This window comes from Toxorhynchites rutilus, chromosome 1 (genome assembly GCF_029784135.1).
Source record: "Toxorhynchites rutilus septentrionalis strain SRP chromosome 1, ASM2978413v1, whole genome shotgun sequence".
In the NCBI taxonomy this organism is placed as follows: Eukaryota; Metazoa; Arthropoda; class Insecta; order Diptera; family Culicidae; genus Toxorhynchites; species Toxorhynchites rutilus.
In genome coordinates this window covers 141,062,726-141,086,172 of record NC_073744.1, presented here as the reverse complement: position 1 = coordinate 141,086,172, position 23,447 = coordinate 141,062,726, and the positions used below count along the sequence as shown (strand labels likewise).

The 23,447-nt window shown below is 39.2% G+C and overlaps 2 protein-coding genes across 5 annotated transcripts in view; one reads left to right on the top strand and one right to left on the bottom strand.

Moving 5' to 3' along the window:
- Positions 1 to 13,300, top strand: part of LOC129778603 (dentin sialophosphoprotein) — a 47,330-nt gene extending 34,030 nt beyond the window's left edge. For all 4 annotated transcript variants that reach the window (XM_055785645.1, XM_055785621.1, XM_055785636.1 and 1 more), the window contains exon 4: positions 11,419 to 13,300. In XM_055785645.1, coding sequence (XP_055641620.1) covers positions 11,419 to 12,182 — 764 coding nt within the window. In that variant the 3' untranslated portion in view covers positions 12,183 to 13,300. The remainder of the gene's footprint in view (positions 1 to 11,418) is intronic.
- A 7,575-nt stretch (positions 13,301 to 20,875) lies between these two features.
- LOC129761809 (tRNA methyltransferase 10 homolog A) lies at positions 20,876 to 22,020 on the bottom strand. Its single transcript, XM_055759587.1, has 2 exons — positions 21,208 to 22,020; positions 20,876 to 21,141 (listed from the first exon to the last, which is right to left on the bottom strand). The coding sequence occupies exons 1-2, from the start codon at positions 21,932 to 21,934 to the stop codon at positions 20,969 to 20,971; spliced, it is 900 nt and encodes a 299-aa protein (XP_055615562.1). The 5' UTR covers positions 21,935 to 22,020; the 3' UTR covers positions 20,876 to 20,968.
- Between the last annotated feature and the right edge of the window lie 1,427 nt (positions 22,021 to 23,447).

Sequence of the window (23,447 nt, the reverse complement as noted above, 5' to 3'; positions counted from 1 at the left end):
CTTTCAGATGGGGCTACGAACAGATCTTCGATCGTTCAATGGCCAGAATTCGTCACGGACTACAGCAAGGGTGTTGCTGGTATCCGTAGGTAATTGATTGGATATCGCAAATGCGGTTTGTGATGAAGGTGAGAGGCTGGATCACCTTGACTTGATGATTGTTGTATTGACGCAGGAGATACACTGATAGACATTCGTTTAGCCACACTTGAAAAGAAACTTGAAACACTTACAAAACAACTAGGAATGTTCTTTTTATCGGGATATGTATGTAGTGCTGTAGTATAGTATATTTAAGTCACTTTTATTGAAAAGACGTGCGTCACAATCACACACACACAAGGCGGCATCGGTGGATATAAACATTCAAACGTCGTTTTTTCTCGAGACATACGTTTAGCCGCAGGGCATAAAAATCGAGTTTTCGCATAATCACCAAGCCTTTATCTGTGTTTTTTGAAAAAATACTTGAGAATGTTCAATTTACAAGATAAATATTAGATGTGCAACGTAAGAAGTTGGTCATATTAGTGATTTACGTAGAATTCAAAAGAATGGCGAAATGTATTCTATTGACAGAAGAGGGGCGGAAAATAATGAAGATATTCAGTGAACAAAAATTTTCTAATGGCTCGATCGTAACAAAAATTGGTCTATCTGAGAAAGTGGTACGGAATTTCTTTAAATAGTGCCAGAAATATGTGATATAACGACCAACAAATGGGAACACCAAAGTTACTTTGCGTCTTAAAGGTCGAATAAGACACGAAGCAACCAGGAAACGATGTCCTGCTCATACATTAAGGCAGAATCGGTTGTTTCAGTAACGAAGAGGCATATTGCGCGCATCTTGAATGAGTCACCAAACATCATGTGGAAGAAATCTCAAGGGAAGCCGAAACTGACCGCCACCCATAAGCAGAACCATCTCATTCTCGCCCGGCAATACATGGAACGGAAACTAGAATGGAGAAATGTTGTATTTTCCGGCGAAAAAAGTTCAATTTGGATGGTCTGGACTGTTACAGTTACTATTGGTACAATTTAAGTCAACGGCATGCCGTGAGATCGAAGCGAAACTTTGGGGGCGGAAGTTTAACAGTGTGGGGAGCCGTTTCCTATCACAGCAAGCTTCTCATTTGTTTCATTTTCACCCGAATGAACTCCGAAAAGTGTCTTCAATTACTGGAGTTTTGATTGGCCATATTGAGAATAACGCTACCGATGATGTCGTTTTTTCAGCAGGATTGTGCATAGATCCACGTTTCCAAGCAATCGAAGGCATGGTTTGCCGAGAAGGACATTCCGCTTCTTGAATGACCTGCTGGCAGTCGATTGCAATCCCATAGAGAACCTATGCAAACGGATGACAATTTGACAACATTTCCAGTCTCAAGGCAGTAATTCAGGAATGTTGAGCTATAATCAATATGGCAACACTTTAAAAGCTGTCTGACTCGATGCCAAATCGAGTTTTCAAAGTGATCCGAAATGGAGGTGGACATACTAAATATTAGCTACCGATTGGACTCGAAAGTGCCAAATTTTCTTTTATTGAAATTTTAGGATGCGGCTGAACGAATGTCCACCCTGATTCCACATATTTGAATTACTTAGAAAACAAAAAGTGAATTTATACTTTTTTTTAGAATGAATTCGATGAAAATAAACAATAATCGTCTTTTATGAGCAAAACTGTACAAATAATTGACTTATTTTTAAAAATATTGAGGAAAAATAGGGTGCGGCTAAACGAATGTCTACCACTGTAGTATAACACACAAAGATGATCGATTGAGAGCCCTGAGTTTTGAGCACACGTTCGTTACTTTTATGTTCTGAATCCAGTGTAGAAATACATATATCTTAGGAGTATGCTTTGAAGTATGGTCATAAGCCGAAGAAGTTTGATCGATCAAAAGGATATAAAGATTAGAACTCATCCGTCATGATGGATAAGTTGAGTGAGACCACGAAAAAATATGTTCCACATGGTGGTATGACATTGAATTAGAGAGGTTTTGAACTCCGAGAGTTCATTCGCATCTGCAATATTCCACATACAATCTAAACACTTTGTCACGATTGTTTAAAGAATCGTTTTATAAGGTATGTTTTTAGGTTTCCAAACTTCATAAAGATCCTCATGCAGTATTCATACGCATCATAATCGAAAAATGACAGGAATAATAATAATAGAAATAAACCATATGGCCATGGCTATTATAAAAACTGATAATGGGATTTTTTTTGCGACGTATGAACGCGAAAATTTTTGCACATAGCCGTTATCGGAGTTAGCTAGCTCAAAACAATCAATTACGCATCCCGTCTCTTATCAAGGCCACTCTGACAATGAGTGAGTGGGTGGCGCACTTCATTCATGATGATTATCCTCGTGCTATACGCAGTATGGTTCATTGAGTGTTGAGGATGTTTAAGGCCACGCGCGATAACAAAGTGCGATATATTATTGTACGTTTCTCATTGAATCTCTGCTGCAAATAAATGATTCAGATCGTATAGAAACAAAAATAAACGTATGATGTAGCTGGGATGGTAAATGGGGAAGGTCAACTTGCACGAATGGAAAAAGTGTTAATTGAATTCACTGTATTTTTCACCGCGAGTTGTTCTACGCCGAAAAAAAAAGTATCCACGAGTTTTCGAGTGTTCAGAATCTTCGTCTTTCCTTCAAAACAAATTGTCTTTAGCAAATTCTGAAAATATTCGAAATATGCACTCGGCTTCTACATATTTGATAGAACAATAAATTATACGCGAAGCAACAAATAAGCGTCATTACAGTGACCAAACCGAACTATATTAGTATTGCGCCGGGAGCATGTGCCATGTGCTGTTTACGTTTGCCTTTGAACTCATTAACTGTGAGTATACTTCTGACGCAGTAATGATGTGATAAAAGCACGTGATAGACATGCAATATATTGCGCCTGTTACAGTGATACACTCTGATCGAGAATGACGAAATGAAATGCGTTTTGAATTTCGTCAACTCATGGTGGTCACATTTGATTGGAACATTCTATCTAAATTTAGGAAGTTTTGTTGCAACTGAAAAAGCTTTTCGTACACAAAAATTACCTTCGCCATACGCGCTATTCGATGACGAATTTATTCTATTAAGTCGGCGACATTATCCAAAATTTATCACTATTTTAACTATTGTACTATGTAACGAGATAACAGGTCGGCTTCGGAACTACCCATCATCAAATGGTTCCTATACTGTCAACCTGGGATAAAGAAATCGCGAAAAGAGCTTGTTCCGTTTCCAGATGATTGTACAGTTGTACACAAATTGTATGTTAAATCAAAGATTAATGCAAATAATGCAAATAACCCCAAAAAGATTATGATTCGAGGTCCACATTGTCAGCTATCTCGTCTCATCCTGATCATAAAAGTGAACAAGTGAACTCGATAACTGCCGGATGATATCTGCATAGTTCTTAGGTAAAATATGCCTTGATAAGAAAGATTTCGGGAGAAAAAAGTTCTTTGCATGCTAATAATGAAATCGTCAGGAATTTATGGTTTTTGTGACGAACAACGACGATTTCGAAAAGCATGCCAAGATCATATTTTACACAAATTCTTTTACCATTTTTAAATAAAAAAAATGTTGAACCCTACTCTACAAAATGAAACAGAAAAACGGATTTTCGTATTTTTTTTCGGACGCTGGAATTTAAAGTTGAGTATTAGGACATTTTGGTGATTATTCTTCTGTTGTCAGATGGGCGCGTAGATACTCTCTCTAAAACAGTTCCTTGCTGGTGGTAGGGTAAATGATCTTGGTTTGTCCAATTTCGGGTGTTTTCACGCAACTAGTAAATGCAAATTGATTTTTCATCATGAAAATCACATATAATCAAGACGAGTTTAGGTTTGCTGAAAAGTCTCTAGTTTCAAATTCTACCATAAGGCGTTGAAATTATTCACATATTTATGTTTTTTAACGATTTTCCTCAAAGAGAAATTATGATCATGGTTTGTCCACCTCTGATAATGGTTTGTCCGAAAAAAATATCATGGTTTGTCCAGTTTTAGAAATCACTATTTTTGAATGATAAAAATCGAATTTAAAAGTAAGTGTTGCATTTCTAATTGCTTGAGTTTACTGTCATCATATTGATCCCTTCATAATTTAGGCTTTCTTCAGAATATTGAATTATCCAAATTGTTACGGAGCGGTTGAAATATCGATTATCGAGATGAAATATCGAAAAATCCTTTCGACACAACATTTCTGAAGTTATGAGGGAGTTAACAGAAAATCTCAGGATGGATGCCATTTCCTCGTCTGCATGTTTGTTAAGCGTCCAAAGAGGGGCTCTAACGCTTATTTGAACTCAAACCTTGTGCTCCATCGCTACGACCGTAACTCTTCATCTAGCAATTCACCAAGTGAACTCGGATAAATCACAATTAAAGTAAGTTTCGCACATATGCCAATTTGTATTGCTACGAAAAGCGCGAAAAATGATAATCTCGAACGAAAATTGGGACGCTCACCCGCTAATGCCTCCTCTGCATCCGGAATCCGACTTTGATACAATCGATTCTCGGTTCTGAATTATCTGAAATCTGCTATTTTTCAAACCGCCTGTTCCGACTTTGATACAATCGATTCTCGGTTCTGAATTATCTGAAATCTGCTATTTTTCAAACCGCCTCGGTTCTGAATTATCTGAAATCTGCTATTTTTCAAACCGCCTGTTAGACCGCCTTTCTGTTATTTCCAGATCGCCTTAGTTTGTGTACGAAATCCAAAAAAAACAGATTTAGGAACTTCTGAATACCCTGCTTAAAGTTGAGGCTGTCCGAAGACCTTTTGTTTTATCTTGAGAAGTTCCTCACTCTTTGAGTGAAGTATGTATTGAGTAAATTCAAAGAAGTGCGACGTTGAGGCATTGAACGAAGTTTTAACCACTGTAGATTTGAACATCTCTTCTCTCAGACTGACTGGTTAACGCCAATGGGTCTCATTTTTTTCTAGACCTCCGTCAAATGCAGGAAGCTCCATCGGATATGCTTTATGGTGCCTTTTTCACGAAAGGTTTGTCCACGAACTGATTGGGAAGCTTGAAAAGCTAAGGCAGGTTACTACTGTCAATACAGTTGTCTCCAGAGCATTCCACACTCGATTGCTGTTGATAACACGAAATACAAAGGTCTTTCAGACTGGATCACCCAATGGATGCTTTCCTGATTGACTAATAGCAATAATTTTTTTAAAGTTGAAGATGACAGAATAAATGAAGAACACCAGAAGACAAACCGGAAGTGCGTTTTGTCGGACTGGAATAATCTCTAGCTTTGTTAGAACAACTTTTGTAGCTTGGCATGGATGTTTGTCCGTACCAAATACAGATAATATGAGACGAGAAGGGACAATATTTTCAATCGGCAGTAGTATTCACCACCTGAGTTACTCGAAAAACTTCGAGTCCTCACGAACTAGGGATTGTTAACCGGTTTTACCGTTACCGGTTTTACCGGTAATACCGGACCATTTTTCATTACCGAATTACCGGTAATTTTACAATCAACAACCGGTTATTTCGGTAATTTTTATTTTTTCACCATAAATAATATTTGCCTTTATGCCGCTTTAAAATTTTACTCGAGAATCTAAATAAGATCGGGAAAACACAACGGCTGCGTCAGTGTCGATACCCATACGGGAGAAGATATCGACACTTACATGTAAACATGGCTAGAGGCACAAAAGTCTTTCTCTGTCTTTCTCGTTTCCATCGTTTCCATTCGCTGTATACATGAATGAGTGCTTGACGTGACATATCACCAGCAGCATACGAATGAAAGAGATGATGAATCAACATTGTGCCTGTCTCACCGCTTTCATACCGAAAAAACATCGATTGTTGTGAATTCATTCATTTGTTTTTTTTTAACACGCACGAGATTTTGGTTAGAACGAAACAAGTTTTGTTAGATAAAATGGATTTTGAAGGAAAAGTGAAGGCAGGATTGTCGGAAACCTCAGTATGGAAGTACTTTTTACGAGGTAAACAGAACAGAGGGATTGCAAAATGTGTCAAGTGTGATAAAATCATCAAGTGTGAAGGCTCAAGCACAAGTGGATGTAAAGCTCATCTCCGATTGAAACATGGAATACTACTGGACAAACGACCTGCATCTGCCATTCCGGAACCGTCTAAAGAAGTTCCATCAACATCCGGACCCGAAGCCAAGAAGAGGAGTATCATCCGATATTTCTTCAAGTCAAGCCCTTTGGATGCTGTTCTAGCTAGATTGGCAGCTAAAGATGGAATACCGTTCAGCACTATTTGCAATTCGGAAGACATCAGGCAAGGGCTGGTAGCTCGTGGGTTTTCGGACATTCCTCGAACCAGCAATGGAATTCGCCAACGAGTCAAGACATTTTTCGAAACAGTCGTCATCGAGTATCGGAAAGAGTTTGAAAATATCAAAAAGGACGGGGGAAAATTAAGCCTAACCTTCGACGAATGGACTTCGATTAGAAATCGGCGTTACATGAACGTGAATGCTCATTCGGCCGATAAAACTTGGAACCTCGGTCTGCAACGTGTTGAAGGCTCAATGAACGCGGAACGGTGTGTTACCTTACTTTCTGAGAAAACATCCCAATATGGAATATCGACAACAAAGGACATAATGGGTGTCACGACTGATGGGGCGTCCGTCATGAAAAAAGTTGGAAGCCTCATACCAGCTGCGCATCAAGTTTGTCTCGCGCATGGCGTTCATCTAGCGGTCACAGACGTGTTGTATCAAAAATCCAATTCAACTTCGTATTCAGGTAATAATTGTAAAAAATAAATTAAATGATAAAACATAAATAAATTTTCCGTTCAATGCAGATTTTGCCGATTATAACGGGTCGGACACAGAAAATGACGACGATAATGATGATATCACCGATTTTTTCGCGATCAACAGTGAGGAAACCGATGAATGTATCATTAAGCCCGAATACTGTCTAACAATCCAAAAAGTACGAAAAACGGTGAAGCTCTTCAGAAAATCTCCGGTTAAAAACGACGAAGTTCTCCAGAAGCATGTCACCGCGGACCACGGGAAGGATATTTGTTTGCTCCTTGATTGCAAAACTAGATGGAACAGTCTTCTGGCAATGTTGCGCCGATTCTACTACCTCCGAACTTCAGTTCAAAAATCGATACTCGATCTGAAAACGAAGCACAATATAAGCTTCAGCGATCAAGAACTGACAGCGATAAAGGAATTGGTTGATGCCCTCGAACCAGTTCTGGTCGCCGTTGAACTGCTATGCCGGAAGAATTGCACTCTTTACGAAGCTGACGTCGGATTGCAATTTATGCTAGAACAGGTATCGGATCAACCATCAGAAATTTCGAAGCAGCTGCTTGAAGCCCTGATTGAAAGGATTACAGAAAGACGTTTCGTATATGCAGATTTGTTCGCATATATGAATAATCATTCTGCTCGTGGTGGTGACACAGCTAATGGTGACTTTGGCGTTCTCTATCAAACGTCACGGACTACAATGATCAAGCAGGCATTTGAGATTGTGCGTGACCTGATGAAATTTGACCAAGATGGTATTGATTCAGTAGCTGGTAAACAGCAGGAGGAAAAGCCACTGGACGATGCAGAACCTGCAGAAAATTTGAGCATCAAGGAAAAACTGGAACGACGATTGCAACAGTCAAAGGTTTTAACGTCCAGCTCCAACACAACGTCTACAAACGTATTGATGAAGACCCTCAGACAAGAGTTTTCCTACTACGACGCAGAGAACATCAGAGGCAAATACATGACGATTGTATTTGATGCTCTTCGTACTGTACGCCCAACATCAGTGGACTCTGAACGTGCCTTCTCCGCTTCTGGAAATTTCGTTAATAAGATTCGATCTAGATTAGGAGACGACACAATTAACATCCTTAGTGTCCTCAAGTATTATTTTAGCCAAAAAACTGAGTAGCAAAAACTTGCTAAATGTTTTGTTTGTTTGTTATCTAATTAGTAACAATAAAAGCCATGGAATGGATTCATTTCAAAGTATTTTGTTTACCGGTGATTTACCGGTTTTACCGGTAATGAAATTTTCATTACCGAGTAACCGGTTATTGAAATTTTGGCACGGTAATGCAATCCCTATCACGAACACATGTTTCACGGTTTTGATGGTTTTGTTTCTGTCAAAATTTGTTCGAGAGATACATTTTTGCGCTTTTTCTTCCAGTATGTATATTTATTTGGGCTCTTTTTGCGTTGGCCTGACGGGGCCGAGAATTCGGAACATACATTTTGGCGTTTTGAACTTTTCAACTTTTGAACAATGAGACTTGTCGCAGACTTATCCCCACTTGTGTCCCCGTGAATGAACGCTTGATGGGAGTTTCTATGTGTGGTATATTTCGTGTTTTTCTGTGTAGTATAGAGGCGGCTCAAATCGTGCCTTTTGTTGAGACAAAGCCCTCCTGGCCTTTCCGGTCAGGCCTCGCGGTCATCAATATGCCTCGGATCACCGGTTGGGAACTATCGGAATATATTTTAAGAGAATGTGATTTTGCTACATAGCAAATCTCGCTCATATCACTTATATTTTCAAAAAAAAACTTGATAATAATTGGAGTGGGATGTGTCGAAACTTGATTATAATTGGACTGGGATGTGTCCGGTGTGTAACGTTGTTCTGCCATATGAATTATTTCTGGTGAATATTTTGTGTGTTAAATAAAACACATAACTAATGTATCGTAAGTGTGATTGAATGTTTAAACTTTTTATAAAATTAATCGAATGTGTTCCTTGAAAAAGAGCCAATGAAACGATTCAAACGAAAGTTTTTTTTGTTTCTTGTTTCAAAACATTTCATTAACGTAACTGACATGTTCGATCTCTTAAAAGCTAAATCGGAAGCAAACATTTCGTTCATTTGCTGTCTTGTTGCAGGAAAACACGCGCTTGTCATTTCCAAGATGGACGGCTAAATTTATTTACCTGCTGGTTGATTAATTGGGAAACTAACGATACGTCAGACAACTTCAATGGAGCTGATGTACCGATCTATTTGCAACCGAATTATTTCGTCATTGTCATTCAATTGAGGAATATTAACATCGATATTCTAAATTTGAAACACAGCCATATTGCTTCCTTTACCAATCACAGAACTCAACATTTATATGAGCATTAGCTGAGGCTGAGGTATTACCAAATGATGGTAATACCTCAGCTAAGATGGTATTACCAAATTTCAATGTCTGCGTTGTTGATATTTGTGAATACTGATCTCCGTTATCAGGATTTCTTCGTGAATGTCCGCCTACGATTATGATCGTGTCGTTGGTGAACCTCTAGAAAAACGCTTTGTACATATTGTATCTCCCATGCTGGTGGTAACAGTATCGAACATTCATTCATATTCCGGAATCCGATTGGTTTGAAACAGATTGGAAGACTCGAACGTAATTTTAAATTGTTCAAATTTAAATGAAAATTATTATTCTATGTCGTTTATAACAATAGAAGATACAGTAGAACCCCGATTATCCACGAGCGGATGATCCGCGGTGAGGTTTATCTCATTTTCATCTATGATATTTGTTTTAAAAGTGTGTTCATTCCACCCAAGGATCCATTACAATTTTTGCTTCGCAGAAATGGAACATGGAACTCAATTCATCTACAACGAATTGCGTGGCAAGGTGCCACACTTGCACAACATGATTGAACTTGAGTCGTACGGATTACAGAATGCAAAATTAAAATCCATTCGGGTAGTTCTAACTCTATCGGATTTAACTTCACGCTAGGGTCTTTCACTGGGGGATAGAAATCTCGACTAAGTACTAACAAAATGACGTGAGTAATACTATGTTGAGAAGGCGATCGTTGGGAACGATACTGCCATTAATGAACGGTGTGTGTCAACGATGAATTGCAGATTATGGTTTTTTTCTTCGAATCACAATTTCTCGTGTCACTGTGCAGTCGCTTGTCATGATTCCTGTAACGCTTGCGCATTAAATCTACACACATTTTCTACAGCTGGTGTTTTATTGGGATAGATAACAATAGCGTGATTGTCATTTTGTAATCTGAGCATGTGTGGTTTGTAGAATATCAATAATTCACGAACGACGGCTAAATTATTTAAATATTGTTTCTACAACTAAAATCTTAAATTAACTGAATAAACTAAAATTGCGACGAAAAATAGTGGGTTAAAATTTGGGGTTATATGTATGGTTTGAAGTTAAATAATAACAAAAATTATTATTGAGAAAAAAAAGTTACCTACGTAGGATTACCTTAATCGGTTAAATGTAATCGGTACCCTAGCGATACCATATATAGTTTACGACCTATTCTCATGCCTACCTAGTTTTTTGTGCATAATTTCAACAAAATCGGTCGAGCCGTTTCGGAAGAGTTCGACCACCAACACCGTGACACGAGATTTCTATATTGTTATAGATTATTATTTTCCCTCCAATAGAGAAAACTTCGAAATAACTTCGTTCAGAATACACTTCCAAGCAGAATAGCGTTAAAAAATTTGAAGAAAAATCACTTAAGACTCGGCAGAATGAGCTACACGTGAGCCACAAATAACTCTGTGGGAAATTTTGCAGTCTCTCTGAAATTGGCGGTAGTTCTCCGTTCGGATGGTGATGGATTATCTAAAAATTTCCGAAGGAACTATTGACGTGTGAATATTGTGTACAGTGCACATAATTCTAAACAGAGAATGTGGAAAGACTCCATGTGATCATATGATGCCAGATTTAAAAACGTGAATACTTTTCTCATTTTGTAACACACCAGAATTGGTTCTTACTACAAATTCGCTGAACCAGTTTCATGGGGATAAAGGGAAAAACCGACTTCAAACGAAATAAAATAAAATAAAATCTATTGCCCATGGCCAAATTCGACCCAAGACGAAGGCGAACGCCACCGCATGAATCATAGCACCTTCGCCAGAATATACAAATGGTGTATACATTCACTGGCGAGTGAACTAGTTATATGCCATACTACTAACACTAATCCTAACCAGTTGCTGCCCTTGAACTTTCACTTTTGTTTCAGTATATAATTCGATCTCCTCCCCCCTTCTCCCAATCAATGATGTTGTTTTTCGGCGTCGTTCGTCGTCGAGAGCTTCTTCTCTGTGATACAATCGTATAAATTAAATCATTTGTATAGCTTTCCTGTTTTTGTTTTTGTAGAGCAGTGACGTATTTTCCCACTAGCTATGAAACATATGAATTTAGTTAGATGAAGACAGAATTATCTCTTCGCAAACATCCTTCTATAAGAAATTTATCAATGCGGTACAAATCTAATAGATCTCTAATTCTCTCCTATTTTCAATGTTTCTTCCCACAGTACCAACACCACTGCCGGTAAACTTGCTGGATCAAGAGGTGGACGAATTTCTTCCCGATGTCAACGAAGCGAACGCATCACTCCTGCAGCAGGTCGGCGAAGAGGCGGACGTCAGTGCGGTGTACAAAACGGATAGCACCATCAGTGAACGTAAATCCGGCGACGGCGAGGAAAATGACGATGACGATGACACCTATTCGGATCTCCTAATCCCACAGAGCAGTATTAAGGAGTTGGAGGAGGAGCAATCGAGCGAGTCCAGCAGCGACGAGCTCTTGCTCGGAGATGGCACCAATTCCACCGGGGAAAATCCCGTTGACGAGATAAAGTTCAAGAGTAGCCATTTCAATGCCAACAGTTCCTCCGATTCGGACGATAGCATCTCCCGTGGGTTGAGCTTTGACGACATACCCGACAAGGGTAGCAGTCGGAAGAAAAGCCATCAGCAGCAGCAGCAATTGGCCGCGTTTCAGCCACAGCCAGAACCACGTTTTCAATCGCAGCCAAGTCAGTTTGCTGCCAACCTGGCGGGAACTGTACTGGCAGGTAATGTGCTGAGTTACCTCACCTCGGCCATGACCAGCGCTTCTTTAATGAGTCAATCGCAGCCGGCTCCAGGCTTGGGCACCCAAAAGAACAACCGAATGACGGTTTCGTCTGCCAGCACTACCAGTGGTCGTCGTGCTTACGTTGGTGATTCCACCGACGAGGACGAAGCCAGTGATTTCGAGATGTTGAATCCAGATGAGCTGAACAATGCATAAGACGAAGGAAAGTTCTTCTATGGGCTTTGGATTGGAGAATTTGGAACATTTTGAGTTTTTTTTTTTCACTAATATCACTTTTGGTTTCTAGCAGCAGAACGAAGCATTTTGCGAATTGCTACAGACGTATTCTAACTCTAATTGAATTGTTTCAGACCCAGGACCGGTGGTACGTGAACAGTTACCAATTTAATTTGTTTTATTTTTGCTTTTTTTTTTTTTTTTGAAATTTTATATTTTTTTCCAAACCGAGAGAAATCAGTGCTGAATTTAACGAATACGATTCAACATATTTAGTTGAATTTATGAACTGCAGTGTAACATGTGTAACATCTCAAACAACATGATATTTTTCCTAAAATTTCCTCTAATTCGTTAATGATCACTTCTTTTTTTCACAGTACATGCTTCCAAATTATCAACAGCGTAAATGAACTATAATTGGACTAAATTTAGCTCAAATCCAAATAGCAATCGCCTCTTGTAAATATGTGTACATAAATTTCACAGTATCAATCAAGAAGCAAAGCAAACACTGAGTATGTAAGACCGTGTAGAGCTTCCAGTGGGATTCAAGAAACGTGAAGCTATTGCTTGAACTTGAACCTGAACTTATCTGACGTATTTTGAAATGGCGAGGCACAACAGCACAGCCCATGGTTTTAGAACGTAAAGATTCTTTGAAAACAGGTCTATGATCTATGGTGGAACGACAAAAAAAGTATCATAACAAAGCAAGTTACTAGTCCGATTAGTCCTAGAACTAAGGAATTTAACTGTGTGTGTAGTAGTCCAGTAATTATCAAATATCGATAATGGCTCATGGAGGCCATTAATTCTGGAACGCTGGTATGATGAAGTGAGCGATTCAGTAATCAAGACAGCAGATATCTTGATATTTTCGATAGAATGGAACATTTAAACAATACAAAACTTGTGAGGAATTCAATTGAAAATATTGATTTTCCGGAAAATCACACCGCTGCTGACAAGCGTGTTTTTGCGAATGAATCAACTTAATATATTTATTGATAAACTAGGTGTGATATGTTTTATTATACTCTATATCCGTAACGACTATTGTGACGTAATAAAAATAAAATTGCTAAATTTGAGTAAGCGGTAACCAGTTCAACATGTAACTCGAAAGAAAGCCCCGAACCTTATTAGCGCACTCATTTAGGGATTTACGCAACGTCCTGCCATATACTGAATAAATGATAAAAGGTCCAGAGAGATGATGACATTAATGGCACGGGAAACAGTTGCTCAGACGTCTCTGTTCGAAATTTTATTGCCAAAACATCGGTTATTGATCATATGCGTTGCTCAAAGACAATTATACACAAGTGAACACTGCTACAAAATCACGGCGATTAGGAAACGCTGAAAAGTTTTTGGATCAATCAGAGCACCCATATTCTAGTGACCAGCTCAACTTCGTCTTTGATATTAAAAACTCAAAAGAATCAAAAAGCTTATCGAGAGGACCTCAAGTAGATTGCTACTGAGACTAACAAGATTTCAATCCTCGAGTCGCCAATTTTGCCTCATAGTTTATCGAACAAGGACTAAAGGTGACATATTTGAACATTTTCATAAACGTTGTAGTGTGGATGGAGGAAGTAACAGTCGACCGTCATTACAACAAGATTCATCTTCCACAGCTCCATTTTGCAAAGCAAAATGCGCAGAAATGGTTGACGGTTGGTAGCCGATAGACTACTTTGTTGGTGACGTCGTTGAATGGGATACCAAACAGCCCTATAAGCAACAATTAAATCGTTAAGAATCAAAACCACAGAGTTGATGACTTATATCGCGAGATTCTGAAACAACCAGATGGATCTTCGGAAGAGCCGTTTGGGTAGCCTTTGAAACATCCCCCAACTTCTTGCTATCTAGAAACTATCCGTCCACCATTGCTACCAATTCAACAAAATCATCATGGAGGCGATAAACGAAACCATCCATCCCAAGAACGAAAACCATTCCGGGTGGTCCGAGTACATCAAAGGGTCAAGAAGCGGAGAAAGTTTCCGCGTGGGGCCAAACGACTTCCAGTCGAAGACCCGATGAAGGAAGCTGCCATGAACAGGTATCGAGTGCAACATTTCATGGTACGACGGTTAATTCCGAAAGTGAAGCTAGACAGTTTGACTGGTTTTCTCCTCGACCGAGTTGCCCGGCATTTTTGAGGTAACCATAACTCCATCTTCCAAGCCACTGTTAATCGTCTCCGATTTGACGAGTGCTCAGTGGCGTCGAGTGAAGCTTTTGTACCCGGGCGGAAGAGTTGATTTGCACCCCTTCCGTAAGAAAAGTAGAAACCTTTGCACACAGAGATACAGTCTGCGTTGCGCCCGGGGCGGAAGAGTCGATTTTCACCCCCACCCCACCGTCGGAAATCATATTTATTCAATTTCTTCATATAAATTCTGTTCATTCTGCATCTCTGAAATCGTGCACCCGGGGCGGCCCGCCACCTCCGCACCTCCCAGTCGACGCCACTGCGAGTGCCATCAATGCCATCGGTGTTTTCACTCGGGAGATGCCGCTTGACGATGTGAAGTTGTGAATCGATACTTTTTGGTGGTTCGCAGAGAGAGGGCAGTTCCTCAGAAAGGCTAAGGGTTCGATTTCCAGGTTCCATGACGTAAAAAAATGTGAGAGAACAACTGAGAACCGGTCGCTGCTCGGTCTCGCACGGATTCAACAGAGAACCTTTCCGTTCACTCTGTGACCACCACCAATTTCACAAATCCTTCGGACCGTCCAATTTTAATCATTCCAACTGCGTCTGGATTCACCCTACCACTCCTCTTGTGCTTTTGTGGCAATTGAGGTAATTTCAAAAAAGTGTAGTCGCTCAGAGTTCGGAATCATTCAACCGATGAATAAACTATTTGAAAAAAAAAAGTTTGTGAAGTCTACAACAAATAGAACAACGCGCGATTGCTCAGATGAACCAACCGAGCAAACAAAGAACACAAAGAAAAACTAAAATTCCCTCCGTTGTCACGATTGTGTCGGATGCAGTTTGCCAAATCTAGCTGAAATTTCACTGGTCCTTCGAGTGATTGAATGAAAGGTAGAATACATTTTTCAGGCACTTTTGGTTTTACAACTCCAAGTCCATAATCCCATTTTTATCGAAAATCTCGGGTTTAGTCAGCAAAAGCGAACTTAAAATTGCTTGAGACATCTCGAACCATTGCTGTATAGATCTTTTGGCCATCAATATTCAATGTATCAGCGCGACGGATGTTCTGTAGATCCGGTGCAACGAGCTGGCGGTGACGTAGACGGTGCATTGGGGCCTACAATGATTCGCGCAGTATGAAGAGGTTGATACATGCATGCTCGGAGGAACTTTTGAGATAATGATCATAGCATCATGTCGAAAAGACATGACTATCGTTCTTATGCAAACTTATGTGACTTATGTGACTAAGCAGTTCTTATGCAAACATTCACATACACCGGCAACGGGAACTTCGACTTGCCGTTGCTGGTGTATGTGAATGCTTCAATAGGAATTCCAAGGAAGAATAATTGACGCAACGTGACGTGACGGAACGTGAACGTGACGTGTATGTTGTATGTGAATCGCATTTTAAGGAGTGCATCGAAAAGTAATCTCAAACATTTGATACGTTATTACTATCAAACGGGTGCATATTTTCTGGACGGGTATTCACAGAATGTTTTGGTTACTTGCCACAAACTTTACAGCAGAGCACTTTTTTACGTTTGCAAAATTTTGTACATTCAGATCCCCCGCAGACTGCAGACTGATTTGTCGGCCGATAGTTTGGTCGGCTTTTTAATCAATACGGAGAGGTATGCATGTGCGCGCATTACGCCGATTCAGTTGGGTCGGTTTTTGCACCAGAAGGCCGACCCGACCAAAATGTTGGTTGACAGAAAGACTAGTATGCGGGGGCTCTTAGTGCACCGAGAAGGGTGTAACCAGGGGTACCCTCATACTGCCAGTGTACCCAATATTGCTGCGGTTCACTGACATTTTGGTTCTGTCAATTACTGTTGTTTACAACTCGGTCCGGTTATATAGTCGAATAGTGGCTAACTTTCAACTCCATGTTAAATGTGAACACCTCCATGTGAAACCGAAATATGAAAATCGCTCATGCAGTTAGAAATAAAGCAGCGCATTTTTCTTTATTTTTACTATCTCCGTGATTTCAACGATTTCAATCCTCGCAAATGATTATTGGTAAACAAATGACACCATATTTATTTTGATTTTGGGTAGCCTATATTCAATTGATGTCTAACCCCTGGGTGTAACATACATCCATACAATCAAATCACGAAAAGGACCAAAATCAGCCAGGGGAGTGTGAAACGGATAATTGACAAGTTTGGCAATGAGTGTTCCCTGTAGGATCTGTGTCAATAAGCGGACGTAAACCTGGTTCTAGTGACCCCGGATTGGAGGCAAAATGAAGAGAGAAAATCAGTTGGGAAGAGTGTACCGACTACGGATACGATTGTCTCTCTGGAAAAAATCGACCAAATGGTGCTAGTCTGGCAAGCCATTTACACATGTGGTTTGCGATCTTTGCGTTTGCGAACTATGAAAGTGTCGTTTCTCGTATTCCGATTGCCATCCTCTTGCTTTGGAAGCCCTTTCACCCAATACCCATATCGAAGGCATTCTCTATCAATACTGGTAATTTAGAGCCAGTATCATCGAACCGGAAATCAAAACAAGATTAGGTTTATTTTCCGTCCGTCTATTATTTTCACCCATTGCTCATATGATTGGGAGTGTGTGTCGCTTTCGGACAATCGGGAGTAGATTCATAGAACATAGTCAAAGAGTTATACTATACATTTCAATGCCGAAGTCGCCAAAACAAGAATTTTATGCCTTCCCTTATCATTAATCGGTTTCATTCTCAATTGGTTGACGTTGAATTTTACGCTTTGATTCTCACTAACACGCAGTGATCTTCAAGTTCGACGTTTCGAACATTATGACGGAAATGAAGATGCAAATGAAAAATGAAAATGGCATTCATGGCATGTTGATGTTGATGTTGATGTTCATCCCACTCAAGTTCATTGATAGTGCTGTTTCATATTTATCGACTCTCGCTTGAGCAGTAGATTATCAATACAAGGTAGGTTGAAACTCGCCGTATTTGAATGTCGTGAACGTGAATATTTTCGCCACTGATCTTTATGGCTCATATTAATTATTTTCAATGACTCAATTCATTCTATTATACACAGTGCATTCAAAAAGTTCCGGTAATACCGCACGCTAAAATCGAGAACTGGCGCCGTTTCTACCGTGAACCGCTATCTCGATTAAGTAGCTAGTTTTCCAAACAAACAGTGAATGTGGTCTTCTAAAAAAGTGTCCTGGAACGATTATTGCCACGTATACGGCGAGTGCGGCCCGACCAGTACCGATCTGGAGAATAGTTTTTGACAATTTTTTATGACAATGCGACCGACAATGCGATTTTGGTAGCGCAGTTTCTAGCCAAACGAAAAGTGACTGTCATCACCCATTCCCCCTATTCTCTGGACCTCGCTCTGGCAGACTTTTCCTTGTTTCCCAAGCTAAAGAACGCTATGAAAGGGGACCATTTTGACGATTTTACAGACATTCAACGAAATGTGACGCGTATTATGAACTTCATACCAGCTAAGCAGTTGAAACGCGCCTTCCGACACCTTTACGAACCTTCAAAAATTTGTGTGGAAAGAGAAGGCCTATATGTAAAAACTAATATCTAGTCTTTTGAACATTTCGTTTTCTCTTTGTTTTAAAAAATAGTTCCGGAACTTTTTGAATGCACTGTGTAGATAAAGCATAAGAACCAACACAACTTGAGCTCGTATTATCCGAAAAACGACAATCCTGATCTAACATACGAAAACTAGAATAGGCGTTTCGTTCGAATTGTTAAATTTTCGAAAGTTCGAATGGATGGATCTGATTCGTACGAAAACAAGAATACAAATGGGACATACTTTCGAACGTTTTCTATTCGTTCGAAAACAAGTATGAGGGTGATGGCTTCCATTGTATAGAAAGCATGATCTGCCTCCTCTACTCTGTCCAGATTTGGAAACGACTCATTACTCCAAATCTATTTGTAGTTGTTTGCGGAGTACAACATCATGTGTTCATTGTGTGTACGACAATTTGATGCTTATGCCGAGCATCCGACAATATGTCCACGATAACGGTTTTTTTTTATTTCCAGACTAGAATACCCCGTTAAATAAAACATTCATTTAATTTACCTTATGTCATCATATTATCTTATATCAGATACAATCACCATCGAAGGTAAGGTAAGGTATTGTATCATAGAGACTTTAAACTTTTGCAGTTCATTCGACTCTAGCCTTGAGAAAGGCCCTTTGAAAACTCTACTCTACTCCAGCGCTACCACCTCCACCCTCCTGCCTTGAGAAAGGCACTCGATCCCTCGCCGTCCAGCTCGTCCAGCAACGATGTTGTCCAGTCGGTGTCCACACAAAGAATGACCATCGAAGTAGGCTTCGTTTTCTTATATTCTCCAGATCTCCAGTTTTTAATTATTTTCATTTATCTCTTGGTGCAATGGGATGCCTACCAAGCCTCGTGATTGGATACCCTGGATACAGCAGGCGTGGTATCGTGGATCATGTTCAGGATTCGTAAATTTCTAATCAAAGAGTGCGATTTCCATCGAATGGAAAGGTGGTGGATTAGCGGAGGTAAGTTCACATCCTGCAAATAAGAAGCATTGATCAATCGTAGCGTTTGCATCAATCCATTGAAAACACAATAAGGAAAATTAGGGTAAATGATCTTGGTTTGTCCAATTTGGGGTGTTTTTACGCAACTAGTAAATGCAAATCGATTTTTCTTCATGAAAATCACACATAATCGATACGCATGGGTTTATTGAAAAGCCCCAAGTCTCTGGTTGCTAATACTACCATAAGGTGTTGAAATTATTCAAATTTTTATGGTTTTTAACGATTTTCCTTAAAGAAGAATTATGATCATGGTTTGACCACCTCTGATCATGGTTTGCCCAAAAAAATGATCATGGTTTGCCCAAAAAAATGATCATGGTTTGCCCAAAAAAATGATCATGGTTTGTCCGGTTTTAGAAATCTCCATTTTTGAATGAAAACATTCGAATTCACAATTAGATGTTGCATTTATCATTGCTTGAGTTTACTGTCATCATATTGATTCCTTCATAATTTAGGCTTTCTTCAGAATATTGCCTTTTCTTGGGCATTTTAGAAGTGTTCACCTCAACACAATCAACACAGAAAAACCATACTTCTGCTATGCGCGAAGCACACCATAAACAAACATAAACAAACTGCAGCGCGGTAAGCGGTTGCCATAGAAATCATGTGGACAAAACAACATTATTGAATTGGACAACTCATGATCAGAATCGAGTTCATCAAAATGCGTTAATTTAATGGTTTAGCTATGTAAATCCGATACAAATGGTGAGCAAGCATGATGTTTACAATATTTATAAGTGTTGTAATCCAAAAAAGGTCTGAATACGTGCCAAATAATCATCTGGTGATCGATTAAAAGTTAGCTCGAATGAGGGGCGCATTGACACATATAGAAGGTGTATTTTATAATTCTTTAAAACATGTGATTTCGTAAAAATATACTATCAAACTACTATAAATCATGTAAAAGGCAATTTCATTTATATGTTTCGAAACATTCGAAGGCCTTATTTGACACAGGAGCGCTGAATTAGAGCATTCAAAAAAGTGGGCAAACCATGATCATATTTTCGACTGGACAAACCAAGATCATTTACCCTATAATTTTGTTGAAAAAAACTATTGAATATTTGAAAAATGTCAAGTATTATCTGAACTAAAATTTCACGTTTTGATTCCAAACTATGCATTTCAAGCTGTCCCGACCAGAAATAATAATTAGCATTGCAGCAAGGCACAATTTTGAAATGTATCGCAAAAAATAGGACTAAACATGTTTATTGTTGCTAGAGACTCACTGAATTCTGAATCCACCTTCTATAGGTGCTTCCACAAGTTAATTCTAAAATTTCGATGTATTCTAAAATATCATCCGAAGTGATAAACAAGCGAAAGTTAGTCTGAACCTTCTACGTCGAGGGCAGCCACTGGCCAACAACTTCTCTCAAAATTAGTAGTAAATTCTACAATTTTCAAACGGTCCTATCCAACGCTTTGTGAAAGGTGTTTCTTATTTTAGATTTTTCAAGGTGAAGCGATTAAACTTTAATGTTCAGAAGTAGAAACAAAGGAAGAAAGCTGAAAATAAGCATCTCAGCAGAAATCGATGGCATGAGGAGTCTCAGTTCGTTTACCTTTCCTAGACTGGTGCGATATATGATCAGTTTCACTTTTGTTTACGCAAGGGATAGATGGATAAACAAAGCTAATTGACCATTGATGAACATTGAAAATAATGGCCATCTTCATTGGTTTTTACAAAATCACGTTGGTCCCATCTAAAAACCAAAGTAATAAACAAGCAAATCGGATGACATAAACCCTAACTACTTAATTGATAATCGGAGTTGAAATAAGATGATGGGCGGTTGGTTTGGGATCCACGAATACTTTTACGCGCACAGACAGCTTACATTGGACATAACGGATTGATGATCAAAATTTCGTTCTGCTTCTGAGATAAAAACAAATAAGGTATCTGTTTTTTTTATTGTTCTCATACCAACATGTAATTGGTACTTAGCTCAGCTGGTACACCTTGCCAACTATTTCACTAACTGTGATTGTTGTCCGTTGTGTTGCATTTCATCCACTAAACTTTGTTGCTCTGAACATTCGTTCGACTCCTTGGGTTTTGCCCCTTTCCTCATTGGCAGCACTTCAAGCAAGGTTTCCTGCCACTGCTTCCCCAGCTGAATCTTCATAAGTATTTCGAAAACTACAACAAATATTCAAAATTTAATCATTTCAAATGAAACGATCATGCGTCAACTAACGTTCTTACCTTGATTAATAGTTAAAATAGTCCTAGTCTTAATCACGATATGCTCACTCAGAGGCAACCGAGCATGTTTGATCCCCAGTCTACTCGCCAATTCGTAGCAATGCCCCTTATGCTGATTATGATCTACCAGTCCTCCGATTACGTAAACATGATCCTTCTCCAAGGCTGTCAGCACATTATCCGACTCGCTGGACAGATAAACAAGTTTATCTCTATCGAAGAGATTCGCAAACGAATCGTTGCTGAACTTCACATCCCAGTGTTGGTAACCATCGTTTCGCTTCAGATGCATCTCAACTGATCCGCCTTCTCGGATCCCCGTGAAATGCAGGGGAATAGGTCTCTCGGAACGCCGATTCATCGTATAAATCCTGAGTAACTGTTTCACGCACTTCGCCACATCCTTGTCGATCATCATATTGTCGAAGCTAAGGTCCACCACAACCGAAATATCCGACTTACTGTAGTCAATTTTGTTCCGTTTTAGTTCCTTCCTGCTAGGGCCATTCCTAGTCGGCAAACCGGCCGCTATAGCCTCCAGTTTGCGTTGTTTGAGTTTTTCCTTTTCTTTGAGTCGTTTCTCCTTTTTCTTGATTTCCCACTGCTGCATCTTGAGCATTTTCTTTTTCTGGCGCTTGGACATCTGTTTTTCCGACGAATTTTCATCGTCGACGGAAGTTTGGATTGTCGGGCTATCTAATTCAACGACACTTGTTTCTTGGCTCATTATGATTATTTTCCGTTCATGAAATTCCTATACGGTACAATTGCACGTGTGGTAGAAAACAAAAACATATTTGTTGTGATTTTTGACAGCAGCTGGGAACGAATGAATCCCCAAGGGGTCAATCAGGGATGTCAGGTGATTTTTCAAATGTCTTCATACGGTACGAAAAAATGTCTTCAAATGTCTTTACGAAGGCGTTGTACTATAGGTGGACCGCAATGCCAAAATTGCTGTTCGGCCATTGCTCGTGGAAAAACAAATTTGTTTACAAAACAAATCGTATCTTTTGGTGACAAATGCATTCGTTGACAAAATAGCTGCTCGCGTTTTACTGAAGCTACGTAATTTTCTGGATGTCTATTATAACAATTTCTCATAATTGCTTCTATTTTTTTCAGATATCTACAATAAGCGGTCGAATCATAACGGTGCAGAAGGATGTTTTTAGTATATCTTTTCGCTTCTAGCCGTGCAATCAATGCCTTTCTTTCCAAGCAAGATGTACTTCTGTTTGGCTACCATCGGCGGGGAAAAAAGTACTATCAGTTTATGGCGATGGTGACAAGAAATAACGCAGCTTGTGGCTCCACTGATTTCGCTCAGGGAGGAGGAGAATGCTGTCAATATACAGGAAAGGAGATTACCAGATCCAGAAGATCCGGAAAAGGCTGTTACAAGTAATTGGATTTGCATAAAGGCTAGAGCAAAAGGAGGTTGACAATGATTGCTACAGGTTCGTGTTTACTTTTCAAATCAGTTGTCTTTTGTGTTGCTAATTTGCCATATATTACAGGAAAGTAACCAGTTGCGTTGGGTGTTTTAATCAAGGGGAATCCTGAGCCTTGAAATTTTTGGTTTTGTAAACATCGTGGCAATACTACTGATATTTGAGATATAAATTAGATTAAGAGGGTGTACTATTTTTCACGTATATATATATGCTTATTTTTCCTTCAGTTATTTTCATCAGCGAATTGATTTGAAACCATAACCACACATCCAAACAAAAAGTAAATAAATCTGAAAGCTACGGCTCGCTATTCGTCTCACGTCTTGTCATAAAAGTGTCAAGAACGAAACACCTATCGTTTCAGCATCTTGGTCTTTACAATCATATTCGATATGATACTAAAGTTCATAACATACTTTTGAACAAAGTTTGAAAGCTCATTCAATGTTTATTCTAATTGGCATTTTTATATAGTGCATCTCATTAAACTTGTCTTGAGGTTTTGAAGTGTATTTCAATAAATGTAAACAAAGAATATATACCACAACTACGATCTAAATTTTATGAGTTTAGAAATAATAATTGCTTGATATACCGTTGATTGAGTGAATACCAGTTATAAGGTTTATCCGAGGTGCGATTATTGCTAGTTCAAAAAAACCCAAGACAAAAAGCTCTGTTGATTACTAAGGGTGGGTTTAAACTAGTGATATATTCATGTGAAGAAATATGATGAGATTTATAGAAATCGCATCAACCGTTTACACTAGCGTGAACTTCTCT

Bases quoted from the DNA above. Each gene is read 5' to 3' on its own strand.
- LOC129761809 (XM_055759587.1), bottom strand. From the start codon at position 21,934: ATGAGCCAAGAAACAAGTGTCGTTGAATTAGATAGCCCGACAATCCAA. The intron at 21,142-21,207 runs GTAAGAACGTTA...TATTTGTTGTAG, and splicing joins TATTTTAACTATTAATCAAG to TTTTCGAAATACTTATGAAG.